At 41.3% G+C, this 25,111-nt stretch overlaps 4 protein-coding genes across 7 annotated transcripts; 2 read left to right on the forward strand and 2 right to left on the reverse strand.

The window, feature by feature from the left end:
• The first annotated feature begins 82 nt into the window (after window positions 1-82).
• On the forward strand, window positions 83-6,051 carry thsd1 (thrombospondin, type I, domain containing 1). 2 transcript variants are annotated; one of them, XM_085470293.1, is made up of 8 exons: window positions 83-726; window positions 1,453-1,577; window positions 2,422-2,816; window positions 2,904-3,504; window positions 3,634-3,795; window positions 3,902-4,322; window positions 4,427-4,967; window positions 5,085-6,051. In XM_085470293.1, the coding sequence occupies exons 2-8, from the start codon at window positions 1,526-1,528 to the stop codon at window positions 5,715-5,717; spliced, it is 2,805 nt and encodes a 934-aa protein (XP_085326419.1). In that variant the 5' UTR covers window positions 83-726; window positions 1,453-1,525; the 3' UTR covers window positions 5,718-6,051. The 2 variants fall into 2 exon arrangements, with proteins under 2 accessions (XP_085326419.1, XP_085326421.1); XM_085470295.1 differs by lacking the exon at window positions 83-726 and having other exon boundaries at window positions 745-1,577.
• A 358-nt stretch (window positions 6,052-6,409) lies between these two features.
• On the forward strand, window positions 6,410-16,462 carry tpte (transmembrane phosphatase with tensin homology). 3 transcript variants are annotated; one of them, XM_085470329.1, is made up of 19 exons: window positions 6,410-6,488; window positions 10,838-10,928; window positions 11,020-11,100; window positions 11,180-11,227; window positions 11,329-11,490; window positions 12,018-12,137; window positions 12,718-12,817; window positions 12,909-12,972; window positions 13,087-13,151; window positions 13,292-13,352; window positions 13,438-13,519; window positions 13,723-13,811; window positions 13,909-13,970; window positions 14,066-14,146; window positions 14,907-15,012; window positions 15,108-15,205; window positions 15,287-15,382; window positions 15,468-15,538; window positions 15,634-16,462. In XM_085470329.1, the coding sequence occupies exons 2-19, from the start codon at window positions 10,882-10,884 to the stop codon at window positions 15,737-15,739; spliced, it is 1,539 nt and encodes a 512-aa protein (XP_085326455.1). In that variant the 5' UTR covers window positions 6,410-6,488; window positions 10,838-10,881; the 3' UTR covers window positions 15,740-16,462. The 3 variants fall into 3 exon arrangements, with proteins under 3 accessions (XP_085326455.1, XP_085326454.1, XP_085326456.1); XM_085470328.1 differs by lacking the exon at window positions 6,410-6,488 and adding an exon at window positions 10,250-10,423; XM_085470330.1 differs by lacking the exon at window positions 6,410-6,488 and adding an exon at window positions 10,431-10,569.
• On the reverse strand, window positions 6,906-9,365 carry fgl1b (fibrinogen like 1B). The gene is made up of 9 exons (XM_085471386.1): window positions 9,236-9,365; window positions 9,044-9,130; window positions 8,588-8,861; window positions 8,251-8,410; window positions 8,022-8,119; window positions 7,785-7,873; window positions 7,573-7,698; window positions 7,383-7,447; window positions 6,906-7,241 (listed from the first exon to the last, which is right to left on the reverse strand). Exons 1-9 carry the CDS (start codon window positions 9,239-9,241, stop codon window positions 7,061-7,063), a joined length of 1,086 nt encoding a protein of 361 aa, XP_085327512.1. The 5' UTR covers window positions 9,242-9,365; the 3' UTR covers window positions 6,906-7,060.
• smpd1 (sphingomyelin phosphodiesterase 1) lies at window positions 15,754-23,832 on the reverse strand. Its single transcript, XM_085470324.1, has 9 exons — window positions 23,654-23,832; window positions 23,168-23,429; window positions 21,741-22,061; window positions 21,160-21,440; window positions 20,733-20,906; window positions 18,813-18,984; window positions 18,614-18,690; window positions 18,102-18,247; window positions 15,754-18,020 (listed from the first exon to the last, which is right to left on the reverse strand). Exons 2-9 carry the CDS (start codon window positions 23,384-23,386, stop codon window positions 17,602-17,604), a joined length of 1,809 nt encoding a protein of 602 aa, XP_085326450.1. The 5' UTR covers window positions 23,387-23,429; window positions 23,654-23,832; the 3' UTR covers window positions 15,754-17,601.
• Window positions 23,833-25,111: the final 1,279 nt, after the last annotated feature.

Consider the following 25,111-nt stretch of genomic DNA (forward strand, 5'->3'; position numbering starts at 1 on the left):
TACTATACAATACTGATTAAAACGTTAGATTTTTTTTCTCACACTGTCACATAAAGTATTGAACTACAGATCCCTATGTTGAATTTCACATATTTTTCCTGCGGCACTGCCATCTTAAATGTTTTGATGATCCGGGCGCCTGTTAAAACTGATATCGATCTTTGGAATGATAGACTTAATGCAATGCGATCCTTTAACTGCCAGAGCAGGAAATGTATCTTTCATTTGTGCCTTTTTTCATCTAGCATGAAATTTCCCAGAGCTAAAGCACGTTAGAACCAGTTCCACTTCTCACTGCTTCATTTTACCTGCTATTAATCTCAGGCAGGAATAAAAAGGGCGAGAGTCGTTTTGGACGCAAAACGTTCTTTATTTTTTAAATATCTTCTTAAATGGAAGCTTCAAGGCAGATAATATTTAAGACTTAAGTCGTAAACCGTTTAACTGCGTGTCTAATTTCTGAGAGGAAAAGGGAGTTTGTCGCAAACATAATACGCCCTCTTGTTGACCTTACTGAGCGGATCTCTTTCACGCGCTCTGAACCCCAGCGCGCGCCTCTGGAGCGCTCGTGGGGCTGTCATACTTGTCCCCCTGACTGTCAGTGAAATTTATTAGCAGCTTATCTGGCAAAAGAAATTCGCAACGAGCATATGGAGGGACAGTTACTGTGGGTGCTGTGCGGGGGAAAGCGTCGAGGAACCATACTTTTCTGAGTCTTCAAGACACGTGAGTACAATTTGATTTAATCAGACTGCACTACACAAAACAGTAAAGGGTTAGAGTCACTATGTAAAGCACCATGCATGCTAATCTAGACTGAAAATCAAGGTTTAGATTCACTAATCAGAAGGTATTGCGCATACAAAGGGCGCTGTGTTTATTCGCGGATTAAAAACCAGTCATATCCTGAAAATATTCACCCAAATGAGCTACACAGTATGAGCAGGGGGTTAAAAACAAGCAAACACCAGGCTCCACCTTAACTTTGTATTTGCTTGGAAGTTTGGCTGACTTTATGATGGAAATAATAACTAGTAGTAAATTTTCTGATTCTGCTCTGACTTCAAAAGTCTGAAATAGTCGGTTTTTGAAAAAAAAAAAAATATATATATATACATTGTTTGTTATATAGATCAATTCAGACAAGTGTTTGGCTTCAGCCTACTACATGTTTGTGATGAACAAAGCCCCCTCCCCTTCTTTTTTCTGAAACCTCTCTTGTGTGATGGTGGCAGCTCCCCATACCCATTGTGAAGATGAAAGGAAGAGGAAGACGCCAGTGTAAATTCAGAAAAGTCATGTTCACTGTTCATACTCTAGCCTTCCTGTTTTCCATACATGCAGAAGAGCGCACAGCTTCTTGTACACACACTTAACTGCTATCTAGTACTTCTCTGTGGATTATCTTCTTGGTTTTTTTGTTTTATTGTTCTATGATTTCCCCATTTAAAGCTTTTTACAGCGTTGTGATGGTGGAATAGGACGATCATGTGGTGTTGGAGAAGAAGGAGGCACAGGTATCGGAATGCCACAGGCTGTCTCACTGCTGTCCTTCCTGCTAGTGCTCATTGGATATGGTGAGTTTCTACAAATCTATCATCTTACTGCATTTTAATTGACTGTTGAACGAGGCTAATGCGTGGCCTCTTCAGACACCCGCTTTCCTTTGTGAGGATGTGAGGTCCCAACAACAGGATTTACACAATACAGAGCACAATAGCTCTTAAAATAACATGCTACTAGTGCGTTTCCCCCCACTAATAGCACCCTGATTCCTGGCTTATATACTCAAACATGTTTAACTCTTTGTCTGTTTGATATCTATACTTTACTGCTTTTGAACCTGTTAATGTGGACTCCACTGAGCTTGTTCTGTCGTTCTGAGCAAAAAACTATACTTTGTGGTTGTTTGGGCAATATATCTGATGTTGGATAAGGGAAATGTATAAGAGGTTTATAAAAGTATTATAATTAGACATAGGACACGTTGTTATAAATTATGGTTACAATGTGTTGTCAAAACTGACGCTTTATAAACTCACAATTGAGGCCAAGTTTTACTAGAAAACCTTCTACAATTTGTAAAATTACCAACAAAAATGAACAGACCCATACACTCCTAGTATTTTTTTAAACAGCCACAAATATTAACTCACACTTGAGCTTATCATTCTGATTAATTTACCTAACAAAATGGAACTAGAAAAAACCTTTAGGTACAGTAAAACTTTGCTTGCATGCTTGGAAAATCTGGATTTTTTTTTAAATAAATGCATTAATGGTTAACTACAACCAGACTTAATTTTACCCATTGTGGACATATTAAGAAGGTGTATTCACCACTTGTAGAACAATGTGTAACATTTTCTTTTTCCTTTCTCTGTCTTTCTCACATCTACTTGTGTGTTTTCTTTCCTGCAGCTTTTGCAGGGCTCAATATCTGGCCCTCTTTGCATTCTGCCCTAAGCAACAGCAGTGTATTTGTGGACTTCAGCATAAAATCCAACAGCAGCACCATCCGGAGAAGGAGCCTATCTCTCGTCAACACGGAAAGCAACACCACTGTTCTGACCAAGACTCTCCACAACAATCAACCGGCTGGCAGGGTGGAGTTCAACTGCTCCTGCTTCCCGTACGCAGGAACTTTCCGGTTCCTGCTGAGACAAACCAGCATCTCCACTGTTTTCCCTACTAATAGCACAGAGGGCAGTAGCATAGAGAGCACTACCTGGTGGTGGAGTTCAGAACTACAAGTCCATTGGCCAACCTTTCATATTGCCGTGGAGAGAGCTGGGAACCACTCTGGATCCTTTCAGGCAATAAAAACAACATTTCAGTATATACTGCTGTAAAACAATGACCATAAATAATTATCATACTTCTCTTCTGTTGTTTCTCTTCAGGTTGGGATATCCACTAATGAACACTTTCAGGCTTGTTCCAGCGGCATTGATTCTGCTCTCTCACTAGAAGTCAGCTACATGGAGTACAACCAAATAGGTCATAAGAGCATCAACAAGGTCCGAGCCCTCACGCGAATCCCAATCAAACCCCTCCGTTCTCAGAGTGTTGAACTGTCCTGTGCCTTCCCATTCACAGACAGAGATTTCATAAGAGTTGCTCTACAGTCTCCTCACACAGCACAGGAGGTGAAGAGCTCTGGACCGCTCTACCTGTCCCGTATCTTCTCCTATAAGCTGCTAGTGGAAAATGCCAATGCTTACAAGAGTGGCTGTGAGGGCACTATGACTGTTAAATTGATCACCCCGCCCTGTGCTCACATCAATGGGAAAGTATTACTGTATAGTGATGCTGCTTCATCTGCAGAGGAGCCCACTTCTCCCCCGTTGGCCTTTAACTGGCTGACTCAGGGAGAGAATGAAACTGAATTCAACTGCTCCGTGTTTTACCCGGGAAGGCATAAGTACTGCTTTCGCTTTGTTTTCAACTACAGCCGCTCGCCCAGTCCAGCACAGACGTGTCTGGTGGCTTACAAAAGTGCAGGTGAGATTGTTTAGCCCGTGTGTTTTTGGTGTATTGGAGTGGAGGGAATTTATGTAGCAATGCAGAGTTAAAGGTTTTAAACTACTAATCTGCTTTATCGTGTTTTAACACTTTCCTTGCATCCTGCAGAGTCATGGGGGCCATGGCAGCCGTGGAGTGTGTGCAGCGTGAGCTGTGGAGAAGGGGTGAGGGAACGAGTGCGTGAGTGTTTACTGCCCTCAGGTGTGCGAGGGATGCAGTGCACTGGCATGATCAAGGAGCAGTCCCTGTGTTCATTAGAGGATTGTGTCGGTGAGTTTGTTTACCCTTAACTTGCTCTTTCTAAACTTCAGTATCTTAGATTAAAGCTTTTTCTCTTCAGTTTTGTGTCCAAACTTTGTTTTTCTTTTTGTCCCAGTGGTACCAGCTCCTTCTCCATCTCTCTCACCTGCACCGGTTGGAGTTGCACCCTTGGGCGGTAACATGATTGTGGTAGTTGGTATCTCCCTTTGTCTGGCTGTGATTATGGCTACTGTTGTGGTGACGGTGTGGAGAAAATTTTGCCAGAGCCCTCAGTGCAGCTCTGTCCGGAGAAGCTCCATGCATTCTCCTGGAGGGCGCAAGCTCTCAGATGAGGCTTCCATCTGTGGGCACAGCCTACAAAGACCCAGCCTGTCTGATGTTCACAGCCCTTCAGGGGGCGTGGGTGTGGCTGCAGCCCAAAAAGATGGGGCTTTCTTGGGAAGTCAACCTCTCTCACAGACCGTGGTGATACCACTCCCACAGGACCCAGAAAGACTATCTCCCACTGGCCAGAAGGTGTTTCCACCAATATTTGGGTATGTTTTAAAATTTATAATATTCTATCCCAGATGTCGCCCTTTTTGTCACAGCTATTAAAAAAAACACACACACAATAAACCGGAAACTATTTTTTGCCTAGGTACAAATTGGCACAACAACAGTTGAAAGAGATGAAGAAGAAGGGCTTAAAGGAGGCTACACAGCTGTACCATGTCTCTTCCAGCCCTGTCCATGACACTGTTGTAGACACATCTGCTTCACCCACCATCTCTCCCATTCCTACACCGATTGGATTTGCTCATTCTGCCTCCCCTTTAGGTCTACAGGGTGATTCTAAACTCAAGAATTTTCACATTGCAGCTCCCTTTTCTGAACCACCACCACAAACTTTTAGGGCCACACCGGACAGACTGAGTCCTAGAGTGGAACTGATCGTAGGTCCTCCTGTTGCTGCTCACGCAAGTAGGAGCAGCTCCAAGTGGCATGACCGCACTGCTGACTGGGTAGAGATGGTAGAGAGGAGTGGGCTAACAGGTTTCAGAGAAGAAGGACATGCAGCAGCGGGAAACTCTTGTCATAAGAATCCAAATTTCCGACGGACTTCCAGTTTTAATGATGCCAAACCTCAGCTACCGTCCTTCTCACAGTCCAGACAGTTCAGAGAAAGAAGCCTGACCCAGGTAACTTATATACTCTTTAGTATGATTTTAATTTATTTTTTATTTTGTTTATTTATTATTGCTGTAAAACATTTTAGTGCCACGAATGGTCAAGTTTAACCGTTATGTCCTTTCCAGGTGGGATCTCGGACTCTTCCCGAAGGAAGCTGTTGGAGCAAAGGAGGGTGGGAGAGACAGCCATATCGCTCTTATCCAATTCCAGAGCATGGGGCTTCAGAGTGGGCTAGATCCAGATTACAGAAAAGTGACCAGAGGAACCCCTGGACAGAGAAACCAGTGCTTTCACACATTAATGAAATCAAACATGCTGGAACCAACACAAACACAATTTCAGCATCTGGGACACAGGGTAAATCTGACTTTAATAGCACAGCAGAGAGGAGAAAAAACAGTGACCAAGTTACAGGGATCGGGGGTCCCGCCGCAGCACTTGTTAGTTCTCAAGAAGTGAACCAGTTGAGTTTGGATCGGGCTGAACAGAACTGGAATCGTCGTGGCCCCTCACCAATTCAGAGGAACATCCTGGCCCGGAAATTAAAGGAGGCTCAGTCCAACTCTGCAGCCAAGGGGCGCAAGCGCAGCTCCAGCTTTACTGCTTCATCTTCAGACCAGAGGAAAGGTCGCTGCCACTCTCTGCCCGTGACTGAGGAGTACACCAGCAGTGATGGCTCTCCCTACAAGCTGAGCGAGGCAGAACAAAAGATGCTGGATCTAGATCTGTCCTCGTCATATGTATGGGAGGAGGAGTAGATCACAAACGACAGCTGAGAAAAGCTGCCACTGAAAATCACATTTATTCTTTACCCTTCACCCTACATCTCTGTACCCACCTATGTATTGTAATGTTAGATTTATCTCTATATGTTTATCTTTTAAAGTTCTTATTTTTGACTTTAGTTTGGAATTTTTTAAGGTTTGTTTTTGATATTTTGTAATATTATTACTGACTGAAAGTTTTATTTAATTCACTGTATGCCATTGCTGAGATTTTTAACACACTTTGGAAATACATTTCTCCTCTGTACTTCAACAGCTGGTACAATAAACCTGTCACATTTTCTAAATGCACTCTTAAAATCAATACCTAGGCCCAGATAATGCTCTAGTTTTATTTCCACATAACTGTATGTTTCTTTTATAGTGCTGCCAAGTCTTCTGCAATTACAGTACTCTACAATACTGAAACCGCACCAGCTACACTGCTTCTGTCACAATGGCCACGGGCCGATAGCTAAATTGGACTCGATTGCAGATAACCACAAACAGAGACGGCTCAAACGTTTTGCAGTGTTTATTATTTAGTCAACCAGTGAATTCGTGACAAGGAGTTGCTAACGAAGTAGCCGTGGGTCGGGGGTGAACGGGGATTTAGCAGGTTGAGACGGGAACGGAGCGGTTGCGTTGGTGATCGGCGTGAATCTCGCTTTCAGGGAGAGGCGGTGGTAGTCCAGGGGAGTAGTGGAACGGCTGGCAGACCTGAGTTCCGCTGTGTCCAAGGTGGTGAGTGAGGCTGGAGGGCAGGTAAGGCGAGCTGGGGTTGAGGGCGATGACAACGAAGGTCCAGGAAATGCACATGAAACCAAGGTTAACAATGAAAAAGTGGCAAGAGCGTGAAAAGCCGTAGAGTCAATACCAACGTGAGGTCTTTGACGCACTGGCGGTGAAGGAGAGTCTGAGGGGACCTTAAATCCTCAACCTGATTGCCCCGAATCAGTCTCAGGTGTGCAGGACTGTAGCAGGGAGATGGCTCCGCCCAGGGGTGGAGACCAAGGAACTCAGGTGCCTGATAGCACTTTCCAGTCGAGTCTCCAGATCCTGACAGCTTCACTGTTTAATGTGAGATCTAAGCAGTGTCAAATATGTAATGAAAATTACACAGTTGTATCCATTGTAACTATGCTTGAGGACAATCAAATGAACATCAGAGAGGTGTTATGGATGAAATGCTGTTTATTTTAGTGTTTGGTTAATAGACACTTTACAGAAAGAAATGCATACAATACGGTATTACTGATATTTGATAGAAAAATAGCAAAGGGAGAAATTAAAATATGGCAAAGAATGTTTGTTTTTGTTTTTTAGCGTTTAGGTTTTTAAATTTCGCCCGCTCCACTGCCCACGGCGTCTAGGAAAACCAGAGGCCGCACCTTCATGGTGGTGTGTTTAAGTGAATACCAAAGGCCTTTCCAGGTCCCCCAAACAATACCGTCATCATACTCGGCTTTGTACTTCCCTCTGCGATAGAATTTTCCATTTAAGTTGGCTGCATGACATCTGTAGATCAGAAGTTAAGGGCACAATGTCAAAGGTAAATTTTCCAAATTACAAAACCCGGTGAAGGGACAGAAACTTCATAATCACATTTGAAGTGATGCAGACTCATCATGAAACAGAAAGGGTGGGTGACAGCCTCACCTGTTGTACCACCAACCTGCTTTATTCTCCTGGGCACAGCTTCCCTGGAGGTACCGGTCATTATCCTGTCAACCACCGGCATCAGTGTTTTCACATTCATCATTTGCACATGAGTAGTCTATTAGACGTGCTGTGAAACATCAACTTGCCATCTTGGAGTGGTAATGGTTTTGACAGATGTGCGACTAACCTGATCCCTGGTGCTGAAATGCATGCCACTGAGGCAAGAAGACCACTGCTCCACCACACCCCTGCTTCCACTGAGAGCATCTCCCGCTGACCCACTGTACTGCCCATACTGAAGACGATATTTATCCTGGAATGAGCATTAGAACAATGTTTCCTGGGAGGATCGTTATACTTATGATTCTAAGGAAAAGCTACACAAAGTGTTTTTCTCACAGCCTCATCGGTGATCCTGAAGTTGTCATAAAACGCATAGCTTCTCTGTCCATCCCAATCCATAAGATCGATCTTCACAAGGTTCTTACCTTTAGCACAAAAAAGACACAAAGTAAAGTTGGTAAAGGAGAAGCTAATAAGACAGGAAATAGAACTTTTTAAAATGCAACATATGAATGAAAAAACACATACTGGGTGTCTAATGTGAAGCATTAGTGCATAACGTGACCTGCTGACCTTCTGAGAGCAGAGAGTAAATATGTTCATTGCCCAACCAAAACTCGTCATTCCACAGTTTGAAGTCGCCAAAGCCATCTCTGTAGTCCACCCAGTCTCTGAAATGAGAAGTAGGCTGGCAGTTGACTTCAAACAGAAAACCCCACAAGCTTTATCAGCATCATACTAGATAGACAGGCTGTGGGATCTTCCACCCACATGCTGTGGGCTACTTCTTCTGCACAATTACCTGTGAAAGTCAACTCTTCCATGCCGGCGTTTTTGAAACACTGTCCACCCTCCTCCATCATCCATGTCACAGTAAACTAAAAAGGGCTCCTGATGTAATTTGGGTCTTATGCGGTAGAAACCGCTTGATGGTCTCTGTCTGTCGAACAGTTCAGAACAGTCTAGAAGAAAGACTAAATGCTTCAGAGATTGCTGATTATTGTTCTTACATTGACATTTTGACTTTGTGTTGCATGTCAAGTAAAAATAGCTGTGCATGTGCAAAACTCAGTGAACTAGAAATAGAAAAATGCGTCATGCACTGTAGATTTGCACCAAACATAGTGCGCTTTTCTTACCTTTATCATATACAATTAAACTGCCTGTCGGTGGAAGTGGTTTAGTCAGCGTCATATCCAGTCCATCTAGTGCTGCGCTCTTGTTGTGGTTTAAACCAGAATCGGGGTCTGAATCAGCCTGAGGTTTGCTGTTAGACGCAGCAGGCTGAAACGGACGGAAGTATTTGTGCGTCTGCAAGTGCTCAACCTGCCATTTTCTGATCAAAAGACCATTTTCAAGTTTCCTTATGCTGCGCTTGAGAACAGCAAACTCAGGCCCGCACGAGTCTGTTGCCTTAAAATAAGGAAGGAAAAAAATACCTCTGTTTTTATTCTGATAACACACAGAGGAAGCAAGTAATGCATCACAGTTTTTTTCTACACATCTAGAAAAAACACAATTTAAGGCAAACATTTTCAGTTTTCACAGTCAATACAAAAATAAATGAAAATATTTGTTACAGAGTAGATACATACAGACGGCTGTGAAGAGGAGACCAAGACTGGGCACAGCAGAGTCAAGAACAGCAACACTGGCATGACTTTTAGGAAAAACCACGTTTTCTAAAATAAACAAGACAATTTAGATTAAAACTTTAAGAAAAAGTTATCCAAAACTTTAAATGCTTTTTTTAAACACCTGAAGAATCTCGAAGCCACAAGCCTTACCTTCATTTCACAAAGCTTCCCTTGTTTTCTTCAGGTTCAGTGTTCTCTTCCCCTAAAATTTGTCAGCATTATTTATAGGCTGGGCGTCTGCATGTTTCACATTAGAGGATTCGGACTAGAACGGTCTCGTCAAACACTGAACTCAGGTCAGTTTTGTGCTTGCTCCTTCATAAACCATCGCATTGTCTTGAAAGTAGAGCTGATCTCAGAGCTGCAAATAGCTTCACTGACCGAAAATGTTGAAAGAGCTCCATTTACATACCAGAAGCGCTGCTTGTGGGGTTTGCCTTTTAAATATAACACAGTGATCTATTGGGGGGAGACAATTATTCCTAAAAAAAATTACATTCTTTTTATATAAATGTCCTACTTCAAACACTAATTCGAGCAATAAAGTAATGCAATATATGATTTCTTAGTAATTTCATGAACAGCAGAGCATCCGGGTGAACATTACCCAGGACACTAAAGTTATAATATTTACACATATTTAATATGCAATGGTATAAAACACGGGAAAGGTGCAAACTGTAGTGTAGGAAGTCAGCGTGTGGGAAGACGATAAATGACCCTCTGCATGTGAAGTAAACACGCAGAGGGTTGTTGTAATAAAAGATGATGCAAGGAAAATGGGTCAGATGGAGGCAGACATGCGCTGTGGCGACCCCTAAAGGGAGCAGTTGAGGTATTTTGTGTTTTCTATGTATTTATTTCATTTTTTTTTTTTTACTTTTTACTTTTCTGAATATCATACCCAAATTTCATGAATTCATGACAAAAAACAAACAAACAAGTGACGCAAAAGGCAGGAATGTACTATTTCGTTATTTTGGCCAGTCTATTAGAACCAGATGTTCCAAATTAGGCAGCCCGTTGGGCTAGTTTAGTAACTATCGGCGGTTTAAATACGTCTGTGCAGAAGGGTTACCGTCAGACTCTGTTTTTGAGTCAAAGTAAGCTGAGGAGGAAATATGAATAAAGAGGGGGGGCATTTTTTCCTCCTGTTTTTTCTTTTTTTTTCCTACTGAGCTCCAGGAAGTTCGAAACCGCTACGTTTGCAAAAACGATGAGGAATAGTGGATGGATAGAAAAAAATCCACCCGGTTAACCTTTGAACCGTCTTCCTTTGTCCCCGGGAGAAGTCACAAGACGAAGTCTCGTATAATTTGACGAATGACAGTCCCGACGGTAAGCAGGCGGTGGGAGTTTAGTTTAGTTGGGCTTTTTGAGGGTCTGATTTGTTGTGAACGCTGCAAGGAAAGCAACAGGACAGTGAATGGTGATCACACAGACTGTGGACCGGGCGGTGAAATTTTGTTAAAATTTACCCAGAGGTAAACGGAATGAGCGATTCCTTTCTTGAGCAGTTTCTTTGTACGTGCTGCAGCTGAATGTAGTGGTTTAGGGACGCGCTGTGGACTCCTGCATCCTGCAGGTAGCACCGGGAAATGCGTGAGAGACTGGTTTGAAGAAAAGCAGCGTTTTAGGACGATGACACAAAGTTTATGCACTCTTGTCTCATTTGTTTCCACATTGTAACCACGTAGCATCGCGCCGAAATGGGTGCACTCAATCTTATCACGCTTTTGTCTCCAAATGCAGAAACTCCACGTTCAGGACAAAAAGAGAAAGGAAACAGAAGCATCATGTCCTCTGTGTACTTTAGCCCAGGGTTAGACTCAAGTGTAAATGGGTGAGGTTTTTATTTATTTATCTCTCTCTATATATATCAAACAAATACATATATTTGTGTGTCTTTGTCCGTAATCTCTCTGTCTTCTCAGAAACATGACAAAGATGGAGAACGCTAAAGTAGAGATTGATGATGGAAAGGAGGAGAGTGCACTACCAGACACGCTGTACTAGTAAGTTTACAGAGATCCAATTTGCACAACCCTTCAGCTCTACATACAGGCACATATAACCCTGTCCCCTGTTTTGCAGCAATCTTCGGAAAAGGATAGCCCCGTTTGTCATGTCCTTTGGCTTTCGGTGAGTGTGTTTTTTGCAAATTGGAAAAGGGTACACCCCTACCTGGTTGTCTTTTTAATTAAGTGGATGTTTTATCATCATTTGCATGTCTTTCTTTCCAGTTTATTTGGAGTAACACTGATCATAGTGGACTTTGTGCTGGTGATTGTGGATCTCTCGCTGCCAGCCAAGAGTAGAGATGCTGGAAATGCGTTAGAGGCTGTGTCCCTCACCATCTCTTTCTTCTTCCTTGCCGATGTCCTCCTGCGTGTCTATGTGGAGGGGTGAGTGAGAAATGCTTGTGGGAGTCTAGTTGTTGTTTTCTGCACCTCTGTAACCATCAACACCCGTTTGTGAGTAAGAAGTCATGCGCATGAGCCAGCCTTCCAGGAAGAATAGCCTCTGTTCTGAGGAAGCCAGTGGATTGCCTAACAAATCAGACAAAACTTGCTTTTGCAAAAGTAATTTTTTGCTGACACTGCGCTAGAAGAAGTGTTCACATTGATGCAGTGGATCGCGATCGCAACTGTTTCCGTGCTAATGTGAGAAAGAGAAATGTTTAAAGCAGTGATTCCCACCGGAGTTTTGAATCAGCTGAAACCAAGTCTGATTTGTCATTAAACAGGAAGTTGTGAAAAGGAAGTCAGACAGGAAATGTTTTGGGTTAGGGATTAGGAAATGTAATGGCACAGTCATCAGAGTGTCAGAGAAATCACTGAATATGTCCATTGCATGATCTGTGCGGAGTCTTTCTCCAGCTGTATACTAATTGTCTTGTGTCATGTTTCCACTTATCTTGGCCTCCTTTTAGTTTCAAAGTGTACTTCAGCTCCAAGCTGAACATCATAGACGCCTGCGTGGTGATTGTCACACTGGTGGTCACCATGGTCTACACCTTCTCTGACCTGTCAGGTCCCAGCCTCATCCCCAGGTACATGTTTGCTCATTGCATTCCCATCACAACAGGCATACAGTCGGAAGGAACAATTAAATAATTAAGTATGATCAGTAAATAAACATTTTGTTGGATAAGAAAAATGCAAAAGGGGCCACTTTAATGAGCATATCATAGTATAACACATTTAATATTTGAATTAAAAAAAATCTTGTATTTCTTTTCCATATGGGAATTTACACCAATAGCCCACCTACTTGTTTTCTCTTATGATTCCTGACTGACCTCATAGATCTGTGTACAAACTACTCCAAAAAGAAAGCAATAGAGCAATGTTTTCAGTAAATTTGCAATTAGCCATATTGTACTTTAAAAACAAAAGCAAAAAAATGTTGAAGTTATTTTTGTTTTCTTATTTGGTGGTGAAAATCTGAGAATGAATGACTGACTTGGCTGATTGTCTAATGACTGTTTAGCTTAACCATATGGTTTTAAGCTACATGCAGTAGTTGCATAGAGTATCGTAAACCATATTACAGATTTTATAATCTCCTTTTGAATGCACTGGACTTCGAACACCTGGAATAATGATTCACTTTTGCAATTTTCCTTTCAGGGTTGTGACATTTCTCCGCTTCTTGAGAATAATAATCCTCGTGAGGGTTTTCAGACTGGCTGCTCAGAAGAAAGAGCTGGAGAAAGTCACCAGGAGGATGGTAAGGTCGTCATTCTAGACGCAAACTGGACAGTTACAAGTGTTAGGGTTGGCATCAAGAAAGAACACTGGAAAAATTGCTTATTTTTCAGATTTCTGAAAACAAGCGGCGTTATCAGAAGGATGGATTTGACCTCGATCTTACCTATGTCACAGGCAGGTGTTTGAAGTTAAACAATTATGCATGTCAGGAAAATACATTTTGAGATTTAAAAAAAAGAAAAAAAAGAAAAGAAAAACAATGATTTTGCATCTTTACCCGCTCTGTAGACCGCGTCATCGCCATGTCTTTCCCCTCCTCTGGGAAGCAAGCCTTCTATAGGAATCCAATCAGGGTAAGTGAGTGGCCTTGGATGCGAACCATGCACCACCTGCTTCATTTTACAAACATAATAATAACATAGACAAAGATCAAGATGATCCCAATCACAGTTACCATTGGCTTTTAACTGACTTCTCTTCTCTCTTTGTGCAGGAAGTGGCAAGGTTTCTAGACACTAAACATGAAGGCCATTATAAAGTTTACAATCTTTGCAGTAAGTGTGCACCACCTTTCCTCACATGCACTGTATGCCCTTTTGTTGAGGATTACAAAACAGCGTAGTTTCTTTTTGCTTCCAGGTGAGAAAGGCTACGACCCCCAGTTCTTCCACTACAGGGTTGAACGGGTGTTTATTGATGACCACAATGTCCCCTCCTTGGAGTGAGCACGGTTTCTGTTTCATATGTGGCCTTTTCTTTAATCTGGATCTTTTTCTTGTAGTAAACCTATACCAATGTTGAGACTTCAAGCATTTCTATAAATGACTCGGATCCAGGAAAAAGATGCATCACAACTGCATCAATTCCAGTGCCAATTAGTATTTTCACACCTTATTTCTTTGTTCTTGTACTGGATTGTTTCAGGGACATGCTCAAATACACAGCGAGCGTGAGAGAGTGGATGTCTGCTGATCCCCAAAACATCATTGCGATCCACTGCAAAGGAGGGAAAGGTAACATTAGTGAGCTCTCCTTGACTCATTATCATTGGATCACTTATTTGAAAATATGCGTCTTTTTAAATGTGAATTCTACTGCTCCCTTTCCCAGGACGCACCGGTACTATGGTGTGCACCTGGCTTATCGACAGTGACCAGTTTGAGAGTGCACAGGTACATCTCTCTTACTTACTTGTGAAACTAGGGTAAATAGATAAGTGCTTTAAAACAAAGCTATATCCTTACATCTGTTTCTTTTCGCACTGAAGGACAGTCTGGAGTATTTTGGCGAGCGGAGGACGGACAAAAGTCAGAGCTCCAAGTTTCAGGGGGTGGAGACTCCCTCTCAGGTAACAACAAGTCATCAAAAACTCTTTGTAGTGAAGACCTCTAATCATTATGATGAGCAGCTCCATGTGGCAGAAACACAAAAGCATGGCAGCAATACAACGGCCTTCTTCACATGTGAGGCAACTGTTTTGTTTTTTTTTTTTTTACAAAATTTGTAACATCGCCACAGAAAGTTGCCAGGTTTTGGCCAAACCTTTTCTAGGAAAGTATTTGGAAACAGCCAAGGGTTCTGTCTTACAAATCATTTGTGGGAGATTTTGGGCGTACCTGTGAGACATCGCTCTTCACAACCATCATCAAAACAAATAGTAAAGGAATGTCTTTTGGAATAAGTATATTAGAGTTTTAGGCACCGGTGAAATCAATTCCAAGAAGCATAAAAGGGATTCTGGAGTCTCAACATCTTCTTAAGCCTGTTGGAATACACGTACAAAAACTAAATGCTTGCTTTTTTTTAATGGTAAATGGACTGATTCTTATTCTTTTCTACTTTCCCAGAGTACTCAAAGCGCTCTATAGAACATGCCAAATTCACATATTCACTATCTTCTATGCTTTCTAACCACCATTCACACACATTCATACTCCGATGGATGCATCACATAGCTACTTGGGGTTAATATCTTGCCCAAGGATATTTGGTATGCAGACTAGGCAGAGCCAGGGATCAAACCACCAACCTTCCAATTAGTAGATGGCTTGCTCTACCTCCTACAGCCACAATATGTTAAAAGGTTTTGTTGTTTTTGTGTCCTGCAGAGCCGGTACGTAGGGTACTATGAAATCATGAAGAATAAGTTCAACAGACAATTGCCTCCACCGAAAAGCCTCAGGATTAAAAGCATCCGTATCCACTCCATAGCAGGTAAACTAGAAAACCTGAATCATGTTCGTTTATAGCTGCACCACCAACAGTGGCACATGAGCTTTTTTTTTTTTTCTCCCTCTACTCCTGCTCAGGCGTTGGTAAAGGTAATGGTAGCGATTTCAAGGTCAAGATAATTGTGAGAAAAGAGCTGGTGTTTGAGTGTGTGTGTGCCAAGCAGGAGAACTGCACGGTAAGTCTGTCACACACTCACAAATTCACACAACAGGATTGAAGAGTTTTAGCGTTTTAACCCGTTTATGCGTTTTGTTAGGTATTTCCTGATGTGGGTAATAACGCAGCAGTCATCAGCCTGCAGAATGGACCTGTGGTTGAAGGAGATGTGAAGGTCATGTTTGAATCGAGTGCAGTGAGTGCTTACTTTTTCACCTTTCACCTATATTAAAGGAAAGCTTGTGAATTAGATTCATGTGATCTGTTCTCATCACCCTTAGGGTCTCCCGAAAGGATATGAAGATGTTCCATTCTACTTCTGGTTCAATACATCCTTCATAGAAGATAACAAGTGTGTTTCTTTTTCTATTTCAGCAGATCAGAGACCGTTTTTTTGTATTCTTTTGACTGTATTATCATGACTTACACTCTTTAAACTGTCCTCAGGTTGTTTTTACCCAGGGAAGAGCTGGACAACCCACACAAACCAAAGACCTGGGACCTGTACAAGGAAGACTTTGGTGTCACTATGTTCTTCTTAGAATCTGAATAAAAGAAAGATCGAAAGATGGGAAAACCTGTTCTAGCTTTAATGATGCATAATGAACAGAAATATGCAAATTGAACACTAATTTAAAAAATGCAGTTTTGGTGTTTAAAATTGACCAGAGGAATACCGCACATTTACATGTTTAAATGTTGTGATCTTAAGTGCTTACAATTCTCCACTTTACAAATAATGTAGACTAAAATTCTACTCTCAGCTTTTGCCACTTAAATTTGTGAGACATGGAGAATTACCAATACACAAAGAATAATGTCCACATTTAAATTAATCTGTATGTGCAGGTACTTTTGTTGTATGTAGTAAAATGATCAACATTTAGCATTCATGAAATTATAAAGCTATATGTGGCTTTTCTTTTCATAGCTCAGTGCTTTATTTGTGAACTATTTCCCAATGCTGTTACCTATTCAGCCCCACTTGAGGATTTATTGAAACCTAAAGTAGCCTAAGTATTGGTTAGGGTTAGAGTTGTCTTTGGTGGAAATGTGGAAAAGGGAGAGAGGAAGCTAAGACATTGCTAACGAGAGCTCAGAAAAGATGTTAGTCTCACAATGATTTAGAATTTGAGCTTTCAAAGCAGCAGCTATTGTAGAAACTGTATTGATTTTGATGAATTAAGGGTCACTTCAATGCAAATAATGATTTGATGGCAGTTTTTGTATCAAATTTCTGAAGAACAAAAAACTGTAATAAAGTGTTGGAGCTGTGCATGTGTTTGATTAATTAAAAATAATCATTTTAATTTAAACTCAATATTTGCCCCACAAATAGGTAACGAGCAAGCAATTTTATTCACACTCTGTACAATCGCTTAAATTACTGCTTATATTACAAGCACTTTCCTGTTACACCATTAATTCCCCAGATTTGAGGAGCCAAACAAGCATGTCAGATTTATTCACTGCTAAAGAAAGTGGCTAAAAACAAAGTGCAGGCAGAAGTAAACATTAGGAATGTAAAATACTGCTCTTTGGTTGGCTAAAAGATGTTTTTGCTGAGGCAAAAAATGTTGCACATAAGGTGGATTACATAAAGCACAGGCCTAAAATCCAAACAATGGTGCTGACGAAGGACTTAAAAAAAAAAAGATATTAAAGTGCCAGAACATTTGAGTCACACTGTGGGACTGAGATTAGCTTCATCGCGGCACAAGAATAAGGTCTGCCAGCAGGTGTCTTTCTGTGTGGAGTTTGCAAGGTTACTGTATATGTGTCGGTTCTTGTGTCAATGTGGGTGTGAATGGCTGCCTGTCTGTGTTAGCCACAGGCTTGCAACCTATAGAGGGTGTGCTCCACCTCTTGCCCCACGACCGCTGGAAAGGCTCCAGCCACTTTGCAACCCCAAATTTATATAAAAAGAAGAAAATTAATGGATGACTAAAATTTCAGAGGGACAGAGGTTTAAAAGATATATCGCAAGAATCGATAAGTTCATGTTTAACAAAAAAAAAAAAGAAAAGGCACTGGCTTCAAAAGAACTGCTTAAATCATGAGAACTGAAGAATCCTTGTAATGCCTAACACTGTGTGCGCTTCAGAACAATTTTAACCACCCTTTTCACAACTGACATTAAAGAAAAAAAGTCAACCGTCCCACATTCATCTAAGTGATTTAAAACACATTATTAGTGATGAGGCACAGCAAATACTCAAGTTGGGTTTCTAAGTTCCACATCCATGTGAACATGAATAATAGGTCAAGTGACTTTATGAAACCAAACCTATAAAAAAAACAAAACAATCATTGTCCATCTGCAACAGAGGATGATTTGTTTTTGGCTCAGTATCATATTTAGTCATATTGCTTTTTCCCCCTCACCCTGCCTTTTCCAGGCTAAACTCCATCAGATCAACAGAGAGTTTTTGTGGCAGCTCTGGCTAAGCTTCCTTTAAAACCATTAAGGTAGTCGCACTGCTTCAGGTCATCATAACGCCCACTTCGCAGGTAGCACAGTATACCGGTCTTGCAGACCTCTTTGCAAGGCTTTGAGACGTGTCCTTTATACCTCAAATACCAGAACTTCTGGAAGACAGGATCATCATTGATAAAGGTCCCAATCAGCCGATTAAAATCGGAGGGGAACAGAGTAGACAGACCATAAGCTTCAGTGGCACGGTACAGTAGTGTCCATTTAGGATCCTTTTGTGGACTATGTGGTGCCCATGGACTGTGGTTTGCCTCTGTAAGGTTCATGATGTAGGTTTCATGGTCGAGTACCAGCCGAGAGCTTCCTTGGTAGTTCCCATCAACATAGTAGACACGGTATCCTGAAAAGATATATTTTTGCTGCGTGTGAGTGTGCTGCTTATGAAATGCTGGAAGATGATTTAACTCAATTATTAACTCACCTGGATTAAGGCCAACAAAGGTAGTGACACTGGGAGCAATAAACACTACCCCCAATGGGTGGGTCATGGTTTCCTCATCATAAAACATCTGGAACTCATCCAGGTGCGTATGGCCAAAAAACTGTCCAGTGATTGTACTTTCATACCTGAAGAAAGGATGCGAGAGTAGTTTACCAAAGAGAAACCAACCAATTCATCTCTGTTCACATGCTTCAGATGCTGAAAAGTGTTTCTAGTAATAAGCCAGCTCTGTATCTCGCTGCTGTAATTCCAAGAATACTGCTTATTGGGATTTAGTTGCATTGATCAGCATTACACACGCACCTTTTCTAAATTCACATTGGGAAACATTTAATGCTCTGCAATTAAACAATAAACCATTGCTTAATGAATACGAGCCCAAATCATTCTCCAAGTGACAAAGAGGTAGCCAGACTGACTTTAGTACTCCAGTTATCTTCTAACAGTTTCTAACAGCTTTATATTAAATCTTCAGTGGCTACTGCAGCTACCTGTTGACAATGTGATAATAGTTCCAGCTCCAGCTGCTAAGACAAAGGCCAGGTGGGATGTGACCAATGATATGTACCTACAATAAAGGAGGAGATATTTTTAAAGAAAAATAAATGTTTTCCTTTGCTTAATAAATGAGATCAGAGGTAATTAAAATAAGAGAATCCCAATGTCACAGTGTTAAATGATCAAACTCACTTTTTCTCCCTTGTCCTCGCTGGCCTGGAGAATGTGTATGAGCCACTGCAGCTGATCCCCGGGATCGGTGGAGTTCACCATCAGCCAAAAGTTTTCTCGTGCACAAAAGTTCATATTGAGAGAAACCAGCCTCAGACCAGGCTGAATCTGCACTGTGTAGAATCCTCCATATCTGCAATTACAACAACAGGACCTCTGAATGACTCAAATTTAAATGAAACTCTAGACATTATCAGGCTCTGGGTCACTTATTGAAGCTCAAAGTGTTGTATACACTCACTGGCCAGCAGAGGCCAGTGAGTGTATACAACAACAGGACTGGGACCGAAGTGGTCTTTTGTAGCCCATTCTCCGACCTCTGGCATCAACAAGGAATTTTCACCCAAAGAACTGCTGTTCACTGGGCATTTTCTCTTTTTCAGCCCATTCTCTGTAAATCCTAGAAATGGTTGAGTGGGAAAATCCCAACAGATCAGCAGTTTCGGACATAATCACACCAGTCCATCTGACACCACCAACCATACCACATTCAAATTAAATTAAATAACCATGTTCCACATTCTGATGTTCGGTTTGAACTTCAGCAGACTGCGCCTCTTCTTCTTGAGGACTCTGAGGAAGAACCACCTGTCCTCAGACACCCTGGTGAACTTCTATCGCTGCACCATCGAGAGCATCCTGACCAACTGTATAACAGTCTGGTACGGGAACTGCTCTGCCTCGGACCGGAAGGCGTTGCAGAGGGTCGTGAAAACTGCCCAGCGCATCGCCGGAGCACCACTTCCTGCCATAAAAGACATCTACAGGAAGCGGTGTCTGAAAAGGGCTGGGAAAATCATCAAAGACCCCAGTCACCCATCACATGGACTCTTCACCCTCCTGCCCTCTGGGAGGCGCCACAGGAGCCTCCGGACTAAGACCACCAGGTACCGGAACAGCTTCTTCCCCACAGCTGTCAGACTCCTGAACTCTGCCTCCTGACATCTGACCCACGTTAAACTCATGGACTGAACATACACACACCCACAATGGACAACTGTACCCTCAAACACAATAATAACATGGACTGAACCACCACTCACAACCACTAGCACTTTATATAGCCTCTGTAGAAACTATCTACACCCTCACTTATCTTAACTGCACTACTGTATAGCTCTGTGTAAATAATCATTCTGTACATTCGATAATCTTTAATCCTACAACTGTTTACAACTTGCATAGTTCCCATTTCTGTATAGCTGTATATCCCAGATTCTGTAAAGTTATTTATTTCATATTCTGTATAGTTTTTCATATTTATATCCTGTTCATATCCTGTACATAGCTTGTACTCACTACAGCCTGTACATACTTATAGTTATAGAATATTCACAACATACTTCATACCGTGTACATTATAACATACCATAATAGACCCATTTCTGTAATATACTCACATATCTATATTATTGCTAATATATATTGTAATATATCTATATCACTAAAGCACTTCTGGATGGATGCAAACTGCATTTCGTTGCCCTGTACCTGTGCATGTGCAATGACAATAAAGTTGAATTCTATTCTATTCTAATTCTATTCATCATGTCTGCGTGATTAAACACACTGAGTGGCTGTCATGTGATTGCCTAATGAGATAGTTGCATTAATGAGCAGTTAATCAGGTTAGTTGCTGCTATGTGATTGGCTGTTTAGATATCTGCATTAATGAGCAGTTTAACAGCTACACCTAAAAAAAGTGGCCAGTAAGTTTATAAGAAACACTTTCCATCACTGGTAACCAGTCAAAGTGAAACTGCATCATAAACACAGTTTCCTCGTGTTCCAGTGTAAATGCTTTGTTACCTACGGGTAGCTTTAACTGCAGTACTGTGGCAAAGGACATTCACATATAATAAAATCATAAAATTCAGTAACCTTAAAGTCTTCAATGCCTGATCTGGCAACCACGGGGCCCATTCCTCTGCCATTTGGTCATATAGCCAGGAAGAGGATCTGTTGCCATGAATATAGGGTGGAGGGAAGCTGTTTACTGGTGTGCTCTCGTGGTTTCCTACAGCAGGGTAAACCATCACATTAGGTCCCAGGTGTCTGAGGACAAAAGTTAAGAGTCAACATGAGATTGGACCAGTTCAAGATAGCACATGACAAACTTATGACTGGACAACCCTATGAATGTTAACATGGTCTGAGTCAGACTACAGTGTGTTTGTAATGAATGTAGCCATAAACCAGCACAACATATATTGTTAGTTTTATAATATTAAAACTACTCTGATCTGCTGTTTTATGAGCTAAAGTAGCACGTATCAAAAAAAGTCAGTTAAACTTAAAGCTAACTTACTTGTGGATGAGTCTGGAGATGACAGTAAGCTCTGACAACTGCTGCTCCCTGGTCTGTGACCACACATTGTGTGCTGGTATGTCTCCAGTCCAGTAAACCCAGTCCCATGGCCCAGCTTTGGCAGCATTTTCCAGAAGGTTCTCCACTGTCCAAAGAGGCAGGTCACACTTTCCATAAGTTCCCCAGTGCCCAGCCTTCCTCCTGCTCAAGTTTGGAGAGCCTGAATTGTTACGACAACACAGAGGTTCCTTGCAGTCTGCAGCACTGCCGACGTCATATTCCTGTCAGGAGGAACAAAGAGTAATATTTTTTTTAAGGCACGAGTTAAACCAAAACAAGTCAGGTGATCAAAGCCATAACACTTTATGCTGAGTCAAGCCGAAAATATACAGACGCTGTAAATCACTAACTTTAACCTTGTTTTTAACAAACGTATGACCTTAATATAAAAAGGTTTCATATACACACCTACTGACAGACACACTTTGAGGGACTACATATATACACAAAATTAGGACAAGAATAGCCAAGTTTGCCAGGATTTCACTTCAATTTTGGCTCTTTTCGTTTCACACACTCACCCTGTCCCAGTGGATGTCTGTGAGAAACAGTACTCTGCTCTGTGGAGAACCCGGTTTGGGAGGAGAGGGTGGTTTAACGGGGGGCTTAGGAACATTTGGCAAAGTGATGTTCCAAGGTGCATACACATCAAATTTGCCACAGGAAGGGCCCACCAGTATAGCACACGCTTCAGTGGGCCACAGAAATGACTCCTGCAGGGCCCTTATGAAGTCATCCCTGAACAGCTCAATTATATCCCGACAGACTTGCTCATCAGCCAGATGGAGACGGATACATGCCTCACCTACTGCTTGTGCCACTCGCTCTTCATTTGCATCACTCTGGGGGAAGGGGTTAACAGAGAAAAAACAAGCTCTGAGAGGAGGAAATTAAGAAAACGAACCACTGCATTTGAACTTCCTGCAAAGCAGGCCAAGCTAAAATTTGTTTAGAACAATCTGAATTTAAACATGCTCAAAGAAACATTTCACAGTACGAACATAAGTCACAGAATTTAAGTGCAGCATTTGCACTTAAAAAACAGGAGAATATGCAAACACATGTGGTTGAGGTCAGCAGTTACAGCTAACGATAAACATGTTATTTGTGGTCAATAGAGACCACATGACATAGTCTAAGGACTTTTATGCTAAACACAGAAGAAGCAGAGTGTCATACGACTTGTATCATACACCACGAACATTTTTAAACTTTTTATGCTCTGCAAGTGCAGTAATATTCTCTAACATAATTGGTGATTCACATTTGGAAACATAATGCGAACTGCTCAGATTTATTGTCTTTTTAACCCAATTTGGCTGTACCAGAATTGAATAAACAAATAAATAAAAGCGTAACTGCCACAGCTTAAGAGAAGTCCCTTGTTCAGTTTAGGAAGTTGGACAATGTGCAATAAACGGAACAAACCACAAATCACAAAGAAGAAATAAAAAACAAACAAACAAAAAAACAAAAAACAGTTAAACCAGAAGCATATGTTGATATCAAATCTAGTCTTCAGCCATCCAGTTTAAATGTTTCTACTTCTCAACATTAGAAAACACACTGATGTAAATGGTAAAGGGAATATTGAATATACTAGAAGCACCTCTCACTATTTCATGATGCAGGTTAATAATATGGAAAACATAATCTTCCTGCACAGCATTTTATGAGGCAGCTGCAGTCTTCCAACATTTGTTGGACTTTGATCAAGATTTTCTACGGACTGTAAAAACGTAAGCTCTAATTATACATGTAGTCAAAATGCAGTCCACAACAACAAGTAATGTATAACTACACTTAAATGCAGTTTTAATACTCCAGTAAACGTCTCCTAAATGTTTTTCACTTTTAAAACAAATGACTTCCTGAGCTGCTCTAAGGACCGGATGGTCTGTTGCACTTGTGCAACTTGTGGTTTAATAGGACATTTTTAACACATTACCAGAAGGGCAACATCAACAATGGTGAAGACAGCTTTGCAGACGTAGCAGGTGACATTTCTCCAGTTGAATCTGACACTTGAGTGGCTCAGCTGCTCCATGAACACCAGGCTGGGGTTTCCGGAAAGCTGCGCTGGATGACAGGAGCCAAACAGCGGCAATATCAAGACCAAAGAGCAGGTTATCAGCCCAAAGGAGGGCGGCTGAGAGGAGAGCCTCATGGTCCAGACAGCAGGTGTCCTCAGAGAGCGTTTGCCTCAGCCTCTGTACAGGACAGCAACACAACAGGCACAACAAGAACAAAACAAAGATGGGTGTCAAGGAAGTAACACTTACTGTCGCGGTGCTTAACTTAACACTTCAGCTTCAGCTTCAGAATAAGTGACTCACAAACAACCGCAAGCAATATTCCTCTGTATGTCAGCTACTAACACAGCAGCAGCGAGAACACACACTTAACAAAGCTAGCTACTCTTCTGATACCATACCTCTGAATATAACAAAGTGCCGCAGTTTTCCCTGAGTGAGAAGCGGGAAGGTCAAGAGCGGCCCAGCTCCCACGTCCACAAAGTGCAACGAAATGAGCACGACAGCCTTCTTTCTTTGTGGAAGTCCGACTGTCACCTCAGCCGCTGCTGCTGCTTCCTCTGACTTCTGAAAAAGTCAGCTGACACGTCACGTGAGGCCGGGTTCACTCGTGCGCTCCCCCCCTCCTGTTTTCTGATTGGCCCACAGTCTGCAGCTGTCAAAGATTATCAAAGCTGAGGTCACGCGCTGACCGTTTATATTTTTACCTCCCCTTTGACCAAATTCTTCCTTAATTACACAGTGACTGAAGTCCAGAAATAGCTGCCTAAGCAAACTTTTATAAATTTGGGACTATAAATTCAATGTGCTGATCGTCAGTATATTCTGCTTTATGTCCGCTATCTTAAAATAAAACCAATAAAGTCTTAATTTTGGTCAAAACAGTTGTAAGTTGCTTATTTCCTTTGTGTGTGCATGCGTTACTGATTCATAATTTATTATTTTATAAGTGTAACGCTATCACCAGTACCAGCGGGTCTATTATGACACATGTAAATATGGATACTACTGCAAAGAATCAACAAAATATTCAAATTTCTATATAGTTATTAACTTGAATGTGCAAGCAACCAAGATGACTGATTCCCAATCCAACCAAACATGGAATAAGGTCAAACATTTTTGAAGTACACCGTGATATCTCTGACAGTTATTGCATTTTTTTTTCTAATATCGTTATCATATTAGTATGATATGACTCTACTGATTTTTTAAATTCGGTTTAGTTTCACATAATTTCCAGATTGGGTTTTGATCATTTTAGTTTCGTTTTTATTGTTTAAAAGTATTAGTGTTAGTTTGTCTTCTTAATTATTACGGTATGAAGGGCAGATATGGCAGAGGTTAGATTTAGCATTACAGTAAAAACATGGAACTTTTGAAAGCAGTTGACTCATATCCGAAGTTTCACCAAACACATTCAAATAAACTGCCAAATACTAAAACTAAAAAGATTTCCTTTTTATTTTCTACTTTATTCTAGTTAGTTTTCCAAATTGGAAAAATGCTTTCGTCACATCTAGTCTTAGTTAAAATATTGCAATCTTGGTTTTTGAGAAGCTGATCTTTAATATCATAGTGTTTAGACATCAGTCAGTGTCAGAATCAGAGTGTGAATTCTTAAGACCAAAAAATGGCTGTATAGTCACTTACCTTGACCTTTAACCACCAAAATCTGTTTTTTTCTCCACGAGTTTAAGTGAAGAATTGTGTAATATTTGAAGAATTTTCCACCGGAGACAAAAGAGCGGAAGCAATCATTGACAGAAAATCCCAATGACATAAACAAAACCCCATCCAGGTAGCGAAAACGATTTTTAAGAAGTGAAAATGTGACAATGTTTAGTCTGTGATGAAAG

This window comes from Copadichromis virginalis, linkage group LG10 (genome assembly GCF_057382275.1).
Source record: "Copadichromis virginalis isolate Kocher_CV1m ecotype Utaka linkage group LG10, C_Virginalis_male_GT1.1, whole genome shotgun sequence".
Lineage (NCBI taxonomy): Eukaryota > Metazoa > Chordata > Actinopteri > Cichliformes > Cichlidae > Copadichromis > Copadichromis virginalis.